Source organism: Nymphaea colorata, chromosome 11, assembly GCF_008831285.2.
Source record: "Nymphaea colorata isolate Beijing-Zhang1983 chromosome 11, ASM883128v2, whole genome shotgun sequence".
Lineage (NCBI taxonomy): Eukaryota > Viridiplantae > Streptophyta > Magnoliopsida > Nymphaeales > Nymphaeaceae > Nymphaea > Nymphaea colorata.
In genome coordinates, this window is record NC_045148.1 from 3,310,022 (window position 1) to 3,325,315 (window position 15,294).

At 38.5% G+C, this 15,294-nt stretch overlaps 1 protein-coding gene across 1 annotated transcript in view; it reads right to left on the reverse strand.

The window, feature by feature from the left end:
• The window catches only part of LOC116264513 (uncharacterized), a 30,459-nt gene extending 15,676 nt beyond the window's left edge, over window positions 1–14,783 (reverse strand). Inside the window, exons 1-6 of the mRNA XM_031644786.2 lie at window positions 14,592–14,783; window positions 14,367–14,479; window positions 12,020–12,098; window positions 11,889–11,917; window positions 9,155–9,248; window positions 1,557–1,646 (exon numbers count right to left, since the gene is read on the reverse strand). Of these exons, the coding sequence (XP_031500646.1) occupies window positions 1,557–1,646; window positions 9,155–9,248; window positions 11,889–11,917; window positions 12,020–12,098; window positions 14,367–14,479; window positions 14,592–14,741 (555 nt within the window). The 5' untranslated portion in view covers window positions 14,742–14,783. The remainder of the gene's footprint in view (window positions 1–1,556; window positions 1,647–9,154; window positions 9,249–11,888; window positions 11,918–12,019; window positions 12,099–14,366; window positions 14,480–14,591) is intronic.
• Between the last annotated feature and the right edge of the window lie 511 nt (window positions 14,784–15,294).

Here is a 15,294-nt window from a genome sequence, read left to right on the forward strand (position 1 = left end):
GTTACGGTTCATCATTTGTAAACATCAAAATTCATAACAATATCAATCTAGAAAGCACAACAAGTCAACAATTACATAACGTATATCATAATTTCATAACCATAGATTCATAAGTCATAAGGTATTAAGGTCCATAAGTCTATTAGATACCACATCAAAAAACAAGTTTTACTGTTTTAGATGTTATGTATTACATCACAAGATGATAATGAACTTGTGAAAATGTTCAATGTCAATACATATAAAATGAAAGCACTCTTGACTCTCATTCATAATCTTCATCATATTCATTCTCATCCTCATCTCCATCTTCTTCTTCATCTTCATCTTCACGATTTAAAAAAACCCCTTTTCTCTCAACGGGAAACAACCACCCACGCACAAATCCATGATTTAATCGATGAAATCCATGATTTAATCGATGATTTCATTTTGAAAAACGAAGATTTAACGATGGAAATCGATGATTTCCCTCCACGGCACAATCTCTAGGTTAGAAATGAAGAAGAGGCGGGTTTTTATAAAGAAAACTCGAAAAATGGGGATTTGAGCCCTCTTTTTTGAAATCAGCCCGTATCGTACGATACGGAGGTCTGTATCGTACGATACAGGGGCCTGTATCGCATGTATCGTACGATAAAGGCACGATACACCCCTATTTACGATACAGGAGGTGTATCGTATCGTATTTTGCAAACGATACGTACAACACTGCTTTGAAATAACAAAAGTTGAAAACATTGTATTTTGAGAAATTATATACAAAGGTGTTACCATTTAAAATTTTTGGTTCAATCCAATCATAATAAGTCATCTAAGACAGTCTTAAGAATCATGGTCCATAATTGTCTATATCTGCCATTTGCAAATGATGCCTATTTTTTATTTATAATTTTTTAAAAGCTTTGCATCTCATGATGACAAAATACTGCAAGCAACTAGGTTCCAACTACTAGAAGTTTCTGGAGAGCAAATTTTCCAAGATAGACGAAAAAAAATTCAGCCACTATGCTTCTTAAATACCCTAGCTCGTTTGCAGCCTCTCTGTAGGATACCTACAAGACTGCTTCAAAACTTCCAACAAAAAACTGAATGACTCGCTCCCTTAGCACCAATAAACCCATATGAGGGGGCATGTCATTGTTCCACCCATTATACGGTAGACATCTCTCTATCCTGGCAACAATATGGATTTGTATAAATTCCATGAAACATTTCATAATTGAAACTACTATAAAGGATAAGAGTTTCAAGATTGCCATGTTTGGAAACCTTATACACACACATACATGTAGCAAAAGCACAGAGAAACTTAGAAATCATCAAACAATAAAATGGCATAGTCACTCCCAAATAGGAAATATATGTGGGCAATTTTCTCAAACAAAAAACTAGGAAAAGCGATCCACGTAAGTGTGGGAATTTTCTAAGTTGGAAAATAGATAGACAGGCAAAATGATGTCACTAAATAGTGACTTTCCACCCGACATGAAGGTTCCAAAAGCACAACAGTTTGAGATAAACAGAATATGACAATTATGAAATAAGTGTGAAACCTTGACTCCTTCATGAGTAAGCTGAAAAGATTGCTCTTTCTTGGCAAGAATGGACACCATGTTGAATACAGAAACAATATCAAGCAACATCTGCCCATTTCAAAATATAAATACCTGTAGTTAGAGACAACCTTCATGGCGAAAAGGAAAAATCAATAGCAACACAATATTTTAGAATCCAACTCCAGCTTCCAGTTATGTAAGATGACATGACTAAAATGGAAAAGGAAAACAGGTAGTATACTTTTATAGCACATCTATGAGAAGAATCTCTAAACACATACACGGAGTTTTAGCAGCTGAATGGCTAATTTATCAAAAAAGTAATACTATGACAACTGCATATTTTAGTTGTAAATGTCCTAAATTCCTAATGATGCCTTCTGAGTTCTCAGTTTTACATGAAAAGAAAACAAAACATGGAATAACCGAATAGGATTGCATGTCTACAGCCTGATAATACAACAGGGAATTTAAACTCAAGCTGAATGAAGGAGAATTGGAGAATGTTTCTAGTCCCGCTAAATGGAATGTGTAGTATTAGAACCTACGGTGCAAGATTAATTTAGAAAGACAATGACTAGCAAACTGGGCGCAGTGTTCATTTCTACAATCATCACTTGTGAAATAAGTATGATGCACAAACAAACAAACAAAAAAATCAGAGACAGAGAACATGCAAACCATAAAATTCCATCACACATATGGTGCACAAAAAGCAAGTGGAAACCAGAAGTTGAACAGGATAAGAGAAATGAGAAGTGACAAATAAGCACGTAATCACCCATTCCATGAGTGGGACAGCTTAGGCATATGCCTAGCAGCCAAGTCCAGGACAATACCTAGGGACCTTAAGCCCAAGGACTCTTGACTACTTAGCTTCATTGTCACAAATATTGCTTACAGGTTTTAAACAGCAAGGTTTTTCTTGGGTATCATATAGCAAATTTATTTTTTCAGGAAAATATTGGTTAAAAAAATTTTAAAAATTTCTAAAATAAAATTCAGAAAATGCAAAAATAAAAATGCAGTAATAAAAAATGGCAAAAAGTGCCAAAAAACGTGAAAAAACTTGCTTTTTTGGCCTTTTTGGAGTTTTTTTCTTTTTGGCCGCTTTTTCAAAAGATGGGTCATTTTGCAATGTTTTTGGCTGACCTATTTTTGATGTACAAAACAGGTTTTTTTTTTTGAAAAAATGTGTTTTATAATACAATGCTTAGATGCTTTTTACACAGATAACAGCATTTCACTAATAGACATTGTTAAAGTTTTCTAGAGTCAATTTGAGTCTTTCTGAAATATTAGAAAGTAGACAAGGGTCTACTTATTGTTTTCTTATATTTTAGTGGACTGAAATTGTAAATATGTAGTCAACGCCCTAATCTCTTGTAAAAGAGATTAGGATTACGTGAATGACACAAGAAAGTTTCCTCTCTCTCTCTCTCTCTCTCTCTCTCTCTCTCTCACGTCCCTTTCTTCCTCCAATATTCAACGTGGTATCAGAGCAACGGACCTAGGGCTGTGCGATCTAGGGTTTCACGCCTAGGGTTCCCTCCTTATCTCATTTCTCTTCTCTTCCTCCAAACTAGGGTTTCACGCCTAGGGTTCCTGCTGTTTAAAAAACAAGCAAGTTGATTGTTTGGTGGAAAGGGGCTAATCACGTTTAACATGTAGAAACGTGATCAGCACCCTTGTGTTGCTGTTGCCGTGGAAGACATGGAGAAATGTTGATGAAGTTGCTGCCGTGAAAGAAGATGGTGGATCTTATCAGGATGTATCAGATCTAAGTTTCTGTTGCCGTGGAAGAATATCTATGCCGCTCAGATCTGGTTATCAAATCTGATTTTCTGCTGCCGTGGAAGAAAACCTATGCCGTTATGTATCAGATCTGCCCTAAAGAGATCTGATTTTTTTTCTGCCATGGAAGACGATTTGTGGCGTGATATATCAGATCTGCCCTTTTGTTGTCGCTGCATAAGATCGTGTGGGGCAGAGTTAATCTGCTGGTTATGGGTATAGTGTGACGTGAGAAGTTGTTGTGGGTAGAGTCATGTTGCTGGTTGAAGATGCAGTTTGACTTGAGGAGAAATATCTGCAAATCGTGAATGTGAAATCAGTAAAGTGAGGCTTTGTGAGGTGTTAACTGCTGCTAATCGAGTAGCATCAGTCTTTTGTCGTTGGGTGAAGAAGTTTCAGCCATCAGATCTGACCATTGTTGTCGTGGAAGAAGTTCTTGGACATTCAGATCTGTCTAGTCGTGTGGTGCTTGGTGGATTCCCACAGGCTAAGTCTGCTATTTTTGTGTTTGTATTCAACCTGCTGCACATCATTTGGTTGTGGTCTGCGTGTTCGAGTGCAATTTTTTTCATGGCTGACGGTAGTAGGTCAGAAGGGTCTTCTTCATCTACTGCAACTTCGTCACAGTCTACAGATGCTATGGTTGAGTCTCCTACCTGTTCTCCTATACCTCAATCGTATTATCTCAACTTAAGCAAGGAAGAATATGATCTGGTTCTTGCTAGGAGGTCTACTCTTGCCTCAACCAGCACAGCTGTTATAGACTCGGTTCTCTCTGTTGGTGCCCCTACCAGTGACCCAAGTATGATATGGATGATTGACTCAAGAGCATCCAGGCATTGTTGTAATCATCCACAGATGTTTTTATCATTTACCAGGTTCACTACACCACAACACGTCAGGTTGGCTGATGGCAAGTTGTCCCCTATTCTAGGCAGCGGTGATATCTATCTCACACCTTTTGGGACCATTACACATGTGCTATATGCTCCTCGATTACCTGTTAACCTGTTATCTGTTAAGCAATTGGCTAGAGATTTACAGTGTAGAGTCATTTTTTTATCTTGGTTTATGTTCTTTTCAGGACTTACAAACTAGGAAGATGATTGCTGGCGGCCATGAACAGGAGGGGCTCTAATTTCTCTCTGTCCCTGTAGATGTTGCTGCATCCTCTTTCATGTCAAAGCCTTCTCCTTTGCAGTGGCATCTTAGACTGGGTCATCCGTCTGTGTCCAAGCTTCGTCACATTTTTCCATATATTCCTGTGTCAGAGTCATTCTTATGTGATGCATGCCAGTTAGGCAAGCATACACGTAGTAGTTTCCCTTCAAGTCAAAGTCCATCGAGTCAAAGTCCCTTTGATCTTCTACATGTTGATGTTTGGGGTCCAAGTCATGTTTCCTGTCGTTCACGTTTCTGGTATTATCTTGTTTTGGTTGATGATTTTACTACAGTCAGTTGGGTATTTTTGTTACGGGACAGGTTTGAAGTCATCTATATTCTTCAGAAATTTGTCAATGAAATAAAAACTCAGTTTGGTGTTGTTGTCAAAAATATTCGCACTGATAATGCTCTTGAATTTAAATCTTCAGTTATACTCCAATTTTATGCCAATCATGGGATCCAGCCACAATATACATGTCATCACACATCCCAACAAAATGGTGTTGCTGAACGCAAACATCGACAACTTCTAAATGTGGCCCATACCCTCATGTTGCATACTCATATGCCTGCCTATTTTTGAGGTGATGCTATTCTTACTGCATGTTATCTCACCAATAGATTGCCCTCGTCTGTCATCCAAGAACGCATCCCCATTCAAATACTATATCCAGATCAACCATTATTTCATATACCTCCTAAAGTATTTGGATGCACTTGTTTTGCACACATCTGGAGCCCAAACAGAAACAAACTTGCTGCCCAAACTGTCAAATGTGTGTTCATTGGATATTCTGCCAATCAAAAAGGCTATCGATGTTTTGATCCTCATACCAAGAAAGAGATCGTCAGTGCGGATGTTACATTCTTTGAGTCTCGTCCTTATTTTTCCGCTTCAAGTACCACTGTGTCTGAGCTTCCAATGTCTGTTCCTCTTCCTATTCCCCCAATATCACTTGAGTCAATCCCGCCCTCTCCACCATCATCAGGTGATTGTTTTCTTGATCCTCCAATAGTCTATACCTGACGTCAAGGTCCCTCTCCTAACCGCCCACCAACGTCTTCTCTGATGAGGTAAGTTCTAATGATAAGACTGACTCAGGAAGAAATGATGACTATTCTGCAGATGATCTACCTATTGCTATTCGCAAGGGCCAACGACAGTGCACAAGGCATCCGATTTCTAACTCAGTTTCTATGGACCATTTGAGCACAAGTTTGGTGCAGTTTGATCGAGCTATGGCTAGTCATACTATTCCGACCTCTCACCACCAAGCCTTATTAGATTCACGATAGAAGCATGCTATGCAGGAAGAAATTGATGCTCTTCTTTCTAGGGAGACTTGGGACTTGGTGGACCTAACGTTGAATTGTGATGTTGTTGGCTCCAAATGGGTATTCACTATCAAATATCATTCTGATGGGTCTGTAGAACAATTCAAAGCTCGTCTTGTGGCTAAAGGCTATACACAGACTTATGGGGTGGACTTCTTCAAGACGTTCTCGCCTGTGGCACGGTTAGGTACTATTCGCCTAATTATATCTCTCGCAGTTCAGCAGGATTGGCCTCTTTTTCAGCTTGATGTAAAAAATACATTTCTATATGGTGATCTCTCTGAAACAGTCTATATGCAACAACCACCTGGTTTTGAACGACAGGGAGAGTGTTCCAAGTTATGCAAACTCAAAAAGGCTATCTATGGACTTAAACAAAGTCCCCGTGCATGGTTCCATAAGCTAAGTGAGGTTGTCTCTAAATGTGGATTTCGAAGATCCCAGCTTGATCACTCGTTGTTTATCAAGCGAGGGACTTCTGGTATAGTGATATTGATTGTATATGTTGATGATATTGTTCTCACTAGAGAAAATATTCAAGAGATAGCTCGGATAAAGGAGTTCTTACAAAAATACTTTGTCACAAAAGATCTTGGTCAACTTCGATATTTCCTTGGTATTGAAGTGGCTCGTAGTAGTAAAGGGATTGTGATGTCTCAAAGGAAATATGTTTTTGATCTTCTGCAGGAAACAGGGTTATTGGGAGCCAAACCTGCTACACTTCCCATGAATCCTCGAATTCATATGCATGATGATGAATCAGAGGCTTTTGACTCTCGTTCTTACAGATCTCTGATAGGGAAACTTTTATATTTGACCATCACTCGTCCAGACATCAGCTTAGCTGTAAATAAGCTTAGTCAATTCATGGAGAAACCTCGGTGAGTTCATTGGGAGGCTGCTGAAATCAGCCCCGGGAAAGGGGTTATGATTCAAAAAGGAGAATGTGTGGACATAGAAGCATATAGTGATGCTGATTATGCAGGGTCAGTAAATGATAGAAGATCTACTACAGGTTTTTGTGTCTTTATTGGTGGGAATCTTATTTCTTAGAGGAGCAAGAAACAGAATGTGGTTGCTAGATCGAGTGTCGAGTCTGAATATAGAGCTATGGGTCAAACGGCGGCTGAAATGTTATGAGTCAAATCAGTGCTTGTAGAATTGAGAATTTCAGTGAAACTTCCTATGAAGATGTATTGTGATAACAAAGCCGCTACCTACATTGCAAATAACCCTGTTTTTCATGAGAGGACGAAACACATTGAAGTGGATTGCCATTATGTTCGAGACTTGGTCCAAGAAGGAATCATTAGCACGATCCATGTTTCCTCTGAAGATCAAGCAGCTGATATGTTTACTAAAGCTCTTCCCATTGGAGATTTCTTGAGAGGATGTAACAAGCTGAGCATGATTGATATCTATGCTCCAGCTTAAGGGGGAGTGTTAAAGTTTTCTAGAGTCAATTTGAGTCTTTCTGAAATATTAGAAAGTAGACAAGGGTCTACTTATTGTTTTCTTATATTTTAGTGGACTGAAATTGTAAATATGTAGTCAACGCCCTAATCTCTTTTAAAAGAGATTAGGGTTACGTGAATGACACAAGAAAGTTTCCTCTCTCTCTCTCTCTCTCTCTCTCTTCCTCCAATATTCAACAGACATTAATAAGATGTTGTAATGATGGACTAGATCAGTTTTTGATATGATCCCATCCAAACCGCGTTATTGCCCAATCTGTATAGCCATCTTTGTGTAACTGCATTATGTATTATTACTGCTCACAATGCAGAACAACCTTGTCAATTAAAAATAGTGCAAACACTATATAATGAAGAGAATAAGTCATGACCCACAATGGCAATCATGACAAGGTTGAGCCCCATCTTAGAGCTTTCTCCTCTGCTTTAAAGCTTCTTTCTCTAAACCTGACATGGTAGCAAAGCAAAGTCAGATTCAGGGCTTGTTATGACTCCAAAGGTATGTCCAAAGGGATTTCTATCTTCAAGACCTCATCTAGCCAAGAAATTCTTCCTTCCTAACATCTTCAGTTTTCTTCTTCTGAATTTTTAAGTTTTTCTCTTGGTCTGTTCTTTTAACCAAATTCAACTTCTAATCTTGATATCTGCTATTTTGGATCCTCCCACTCTTAAACTATCCTTTACTCAAAAACCTAAGCCATCTCCTTAGATATTCTTCTTCTCAAGGTAAACCTTAATTTCCAAAGCCCTAGGTATTTTTTCCATAGTTTTTATGTCTGTTTTTTCCTACATCAATTACTATATTCTTCACCAGCCTGTGTTAGGAAGTTAGAAATAATAATCTTTTCAATTATTTGTTGTAAGTATCCTTTTTGTATTTATTTTTTGTAAGTATTGTGTATTTATTTTTTGTATCTTCCTTTTTCTCCTCCTTTTGCAGCTCAATTACTTTAGCGGAGATACACCCATTGGGCTTCCCAACAGCTAATTTTCTAGCTGTTAGGAACCCAATGGCTCCCTCTTGGGCCTATATATTGATACTTTGGCCCCTTCCTTTTGAGCTAAATAGAAGCTAGTTGCCTTGTTGTTTAGTGTACAATTTAGTATTTAGTGCCTTAGAGCACTCTTATTATCATTGAGAGTTTTACCTTGCGTGTGAAATATAGATCTATATGTGTATTTTCACAAGCACATTCAGTTCAGTGATTGGTTTATTTGTATATTATGGATTGTTAGTAATTATGCATGCATCTGTTTGTTATTTCAAAACCGTACAGGTTGATCTTGACTTTTTCCTAAGTGTGAGCAAGCTAGACCAAAGGTTGGATGGACTATAGGACAAAGTTTGCAGTTCTCACCCGGTACAGGGAATTTTTCAGGTGCTATCATGTTAGAGAGCAGATAGAGAGGACAAGATGGCAAAGCTAGAGGCTTACGACAGCCAATATGCCATTAGTAGGTTAGGATGAGATACCTTAGTTTTTAAATTCATGAAGTAATGTTTGCTTTGATTTATTATTGAAAAGAGATGTAAACCCAGACTTTATTAATTCAGTAGGGTGAAGTTTTGTTTGTTCAGTTGTGCTATATACAGAAAAAAAAATGCCTGAAAAATTTAAGGTGATTATGATTAAAGACTTGTCATAATGAAGCAACACCCGTGGCATTGAATTTATAATCTAAAAAGTATCTCTCAACCAAATTAGCATTCAGCATTAAATAAAATCCATCACAACCATGTTGATCACCCAATCTTTTTGTTTACATGGTGAAGGGTAAAACCTTCATGATTCTGCTATTATGGCAAAGAAGTTCACAAGGATATACCTGCTGAAGTAGCACACGAAAGCGACCAAGCAATGATAATGTTGTTAATGCAAAGGGCGCAAAAAAGTTCATGGCAAGTAAGGATGATATTTCACTGCAAAAAAGTTAAGGGTTGCAAAATAACAGTCTAAGCAGGATCTAAATGGCAACAGAGATCTCAACATGTAATCAATTTTTGTCGAGCATAGTACTTAGTAAAATCACTATGCAATAGAAAATAATAGAAATATATCTGATATTATCTCTAATTTACAAGAATAACTTAAAGAAAAGATTAATCAAAGAAGGGGAAAAGGGAACAAGGCAATGCCTGTGCTGTACAAAATGGGAGAACCTTATCAAGGAATTTCTAGACTTTTTTTCATAACCATAGATGGAGGAACAAAATCCTAAAGGATCAGTATACGAGCATAGAGAAAAGGAACCAATATCTGGTTCGCAAATCGCTACAATTTTGATCTCAAGCATGGGTTTGTAGATATCAGGAACTTGATTGTGCACATGAAACCTATGTGGCTATGTCATATGCGTGTAGATGTGGGTGTCAACACCAGTGTGAAGCAATTTCAAAAAAATGGGCTGTAGGGAACTGCTATATGCAAGCAAAAAACACGCAAACAAAAAAATAAGATTGTCAAAAATTAGTCAATACATTAACAGACAACATATGTTAAAGACACCCACAATTAAAAGTTTGAAAGAGAAAAGGGCAAAACAAATGAAAAGGGTTTACTAAAAACTTTTAAAAGACTTTTAAAAAAATAAAATCAAGTCAGAGATGATCGAGCCCAGAATTGGACAACAAAATGTGCATAACACATTAACTACACCTGACACAGCTTTGATCATGTCAGGCCCATCTATTCATAGTCCACACCCCTGTCCTAAATTACGAGCACTGTAAGCAGCTGCCTGTTAGGCATGCCTATGTGACATAGGGTAAAATTTAACTTGACCTAGTCATAAATCAAATTAGCCTGCTTGTGCAGCAGACTCGACATCATCTATTTGTGTCGGCAGGCAAGCTCACAAGTTTGCGATTATTGATTTTCAGTTTATATAATGTTAAGGAATCTTCACTTTTAAAAGACTTTAAAAAATAATAAAATCAAGTCAGAGATGATCAAGCCCAGAATTGGACAACAAAATGAGCATAACCCATTAGCTACACCTGACACAGCATTGATCATGTCAGGCCCATCTATCCACAGTCCACACCCTTGTCCTAAATTACGAGCACAGTAAGCAGCTGCCTGTTAGGCATGCCTATGTGACAGAGGGTAGAATTTAACTTGACCTAGTCATAAATCAAATTAGCCTGCTTGTGCAACAGACTCGACATCATCTATTTGTGTCACAGGCAAGCTCACAAGTTTGTGATTATTGATTTTCAGTTTATATAATGTTAAGGAATCTTCCATTCCACATCAAGCCTTTAATAAGAACTAAGAAGGATTATTTGTAACACAAGAATCTTTTCATCTCAAGTACTTTTTGCCTCTTTATTTCCTCTTACCAAGTGCCATGGATAAAAATGCTAGGATAGGTTTGTTCAATTTTTCTATCAATCTGGGTCTAGAGTCTAGACTTCATATTTGCTCTGTGAAGTTTGTTTTAAGAGTGAAACCAGATTTACGATCAGTAGCTGAGTTGGCCCAAAATTACAATGTTTGCTATAACATCACATGTGCAATGACTTGGGAATAGTACTATATTGAATGTTTTCCATACAGCAACAGCATTCAACTCAGTTTTGGTTGGGCCACTACAGTTGTTGATTCTAATTTATCATTTTTAAATTTGAAAAGCGAAGCTTATTTTTCATAAACTAATAAAGAACATGTTTGATAAAATAAATTCATATGTCTGCAGTGTCATTTTTTAGCATATCTGCCTTCCGAAGAATTTTAACACCAGCTCTTGAGAGTGTTTTTCCATGAATTTAACAATTAACAGCGAAGAAGAGGAATTCCTAAATATTTATAAGGGAGGTGGCTTCAGCTTGATCATCTTCCCTTTTTTTTTGTGGCATGTTGATAAGGGAAGGGTGCAAATTGATTTCTTCAGGCTTCTCGATATATCAAGCTTCAACTCATATTCTCCATAACAAAAGAAAAGATGTTTGTTAAACACCAAAATCTCATTTTGACGCATGAGAGATATAGGCAATGGTGGGCAGTTAAGAACTTACGACTCTTTCAGACAAACAACCTCCTACAGTTGTCAGTTGACTGCAAAATGTTTACTGTGAGATAACTGATAAAGCATCCATGAATGTGAAAAATAGAAATATAAATGTGTTTTTTCCATCAAACGTATTGTGATAAAAACAGAGACTTTGGCTCAATCACTTGCATGCACCACAGTTAAGATTTTACTGTAAGGACTTGTCAACAAAGCAAAATGAATGGTACAAAAAGTGATGTCCTTCAATAGTCACTGATGCTAGTCAGAAATTTATCCAAAATTTGGTATGAGTTCCCATGGTTGATTAAGACAACTGTCCATTGAGAGATCAAAGATTTTCCAGATGCAACAAAGTACAGCTTATATTGTTGCTGACATGCCTACCTTCCTTGAATGGAAAAATATATGTTGACCCTTTGTTATTTTTCTATAAATTTTTCTTAACAAATCAAGGTTTTAGCTCATCCTAGTTCAGGGGAAGTTTTGCACAGTAGCATTAACATGTGAATGCTTACAAGCTATGACAACCAAAAGTTGGAAAGGATACACAGCTGACTTTATTAATGCTTCCACCATCTGCAGCAAGAAAGCACAAGTGACCATCAAATGATGGTGTTCATCAGTCAATATATATAAAGATATATCCAAGTGAAATAACAGACACAATGAAAGTATAACCTGAGATAATAAGCGAGCAACACCAAGTAACCTGTCAAGAAAGGTATGCTTCCGTTCCCGACTGCTTTCCCATTTCAATCTGTTAAAAGAATCACCAATATGCTTGAAACAAACTTTCACTAATCAAAAAGCTACAATCTTAAAATCCCCACTAACCAGAGTCCAGACTAATAAAGCTCATTGATTTTCATTAACCTTCTATTTTTCTATAAGGTCAATTCCATAGTGCAGCTGGTATGTCATTTAGGTTACTCATACTTAGAGAACATCTTATGGCAAGATCTGATCTCCTAGCACAAACAGAAATTTGTTGAAAGTCAATCATTCTTCTTTCGTTTCCCTGTGCATCCCAAAGCTAAATAGTTATCAGAGACATCAAACAAACTTTTGCATGTGACCTAATCCAACCATATTCATGCATGACAGGTGAGATATAGAGAAGCCCATCTCCTCATGGTAACCAGCTTATCCTCTTGCCCAGTGAAGAAGCAAGGAACCTATTTATTTGATGAGAAATAGAATGGATGGCAAATATTCAAATGGCTGAAGTTAAAGAAGCTACCCCATGAGAGTAGGGCTGCACAACGAGTCGAGCCAACTCGGACTCGACTCTAACTCGCTCGAGTAAACTCGACTCGAGCTCGACTCGTTTTTTATACGAGTCAAGCTCAAGCTTAAATATGAACTCGAGTATGTTAATGAGTCGAGTTCGAGTTAGTCGAACTCGCTCGATTAAACTCGACTCGGCTCGACTTTAATTTCATTTTTTATTTGACATTTTTAATCTTCCCTCCTTTTTTTTCCTCTTAATTTTTTTGTTTGAAGTTTTAAATTTTCCCTCTTTTCAATCACATTTTTTTTCCTCCCCTTTTTTTCTTTCCTCGCCACGTTCATTTTTCCTTTTTTTTTCTCATTTCCCACACGCCGCCTTTCTTCCTCCCCACTTCCTTTTTTTTCTCTTCTCCCAACACGCCCTTTTCTTCCTCCCCACTTCCTTTTTTTTCTCTTTTCCCAACGAACCCTTTTCTTCCTCCCCACGTCGTCTGCCAGCCCTCGAACGCAGCAAAAAAGGAAACCGATAATAAACAGGCTAAACGAGTTGCTCGAGTCGAGCTCGAGCTCGAAGGCAGTCGCTCGAGTCGAGCTCAAGCTGAAGTTTTGAAGCTCGTGTCAAGCTCGAGCTAACTAAATATGAGTCGAGCCAACCTCGAGCCGACCGAGCTCGAGCTCGAGCTCGACTCGGCTCGTGTGCAGCCCTACATAAGAGATTAGGTCCCAAAGAATGAAACAGCAAGCAAGTGGCTGAACCTAAAGAAACCACCTTGGAAGGGATTAGGTCCTAAAGATTGTGAAAGTAAGCAATGAACGCCATCAAAGATACATGTACAACAACGATACAGGAGAGGGAGAGCCTTTATCAGGAAGCAGAGGAAGACATTGATTTCGATGAGAAACAGAATGGAATGACAAATGTTCAAGAGGCTGAAGCGGAAGAAGCCACTCCACAAGAGATCAGGTCCCAAAGAATGTAACAAAAACGAATGGCTGAATATAAAGAAGCCAGTTCTGAAGATATTAGGTCCTAAGTATGTCACAACAAGCAAGCAACACCATAAAATATACACTGTCACCAAAGATACAGGAGAGGGAGAGTTCTTATGAGGAAACAGAAGAAGACTTGATCTCCAAGCTCAGCCAACATGTGGATCTTCTCCTTTTGGAGTAAGAACTCAGCAATAAGCCACGAGAAACTAGGTTTCTAAGCAACATTACTGCCAGTTATAGGTCAAGGTTGAAAGATCATGGATACATAGATGCCTCTTGGTTAGCTCAGATAGTATACATGCAGACATTCATGTGTTTGGTGGCAGCTCTAAATGCCAAATACATCGAGCGCACATAGGCAGGCACATGTGTGCAGGAAATAGGGAGCAGCTTCCATCGGAAATATTAAACTAAAACAAACATATTTCTCTTTGCGATCTTTCAGTAAAAAGGAGATTTGGTGTTGAGATATATTACTATACAAAACTTACTTTCCAAAAGCAGCATGCAGTTAGTCAATGGCATTCACTGCAAGCAACAGGAAGGCAAGACCATTTGTCAAACAATTTGCCAATTACCAAACAGTTTTAAGATGTACATGCATTAAGAAGCCCGTGCACAGCGTACACACTTGGACAGTTCGTTTCAAAAACTCTTTAAAAAATGTGAATTCGTGACAATTCAATCACGCAGGTCAACTCCGCCACTGAGATGCGCGAAAACACGGGGAAAAAATGGAAGATGACAACCAAATTCAAGCAAATAAATGGAAAAATAACAAAGATAACAGTTTCTCGTTTACCTTTGTAGAACATAGATCATCTGCCTGGGTTTCTTCCCACGTATAACTTGAAACGCGAGCTTCAGGATCTCCTCCAATCCCGCCGAATTCAGGAGGCGCAGGTCCCGCCTCACCTGCATCCCATTCCCACACTCACCGACCGAACTCGTGCGAAAAGAAAGAAAAACCCAGGATTTCCTCCAAGAAGACAAATAGAATAAAGAACTAGGAGACGGAAAGGGAGACCTTCAGGAGGCGCCCGAAGTAGGCTGTCCGGCGATGCTGGTTCTTGTGCTTGAATATAACGCGATCGAAGACGGCGAATTCCGTACGGAGTTGAGAGAGGCGAGACCTCAGTCCTTCCTCGTCGAGCAACCCTCCACTCGTTGAAGCCATCAAAATCCTTCTCTCGGTCGAATTGTGACGAGCACAAGCCGAACGAAGAAACAAAAAACGGCGGCAAAAAGGGGGAAGCGCTTGCCTGAAGCGCGTCACCGTTGAGCGGATCGGATCTGGATTGGATCAATCGGAGGTTCGGATGGATCCGATTGATTGGTCACAAGGAAAGTGAACTGAACTACCAGTCAAACTTGCGGCTGTGCTATACAAAATTGAGAGAAACCTATCAAGCAATTTAGATGTCGATCAGTACACGAGCATTGAGAAAAGGAACCGGTGCAAAGAGGCAAAATTTTGATAACAATCATGGCTTTTGTAGATGTCAAGAACTTGATTGGGTTCATAAAACCAGTGGCTGAGCACCTACACCAGCCCACAAAATTTACTTTATTTAAGAGAACCCTATCAAGCAATTTAAATGTCGATCAGTACACGAGCATAATGAAAATGAGCCGGTGCAAGGAGACAAAATTGTGATCTCAAGTGTGGCTTTGTAATGTCAAGCACTTGGTTGAGTTCATAAAACTAGTGGCGGAGCTGTGTTGTAGCT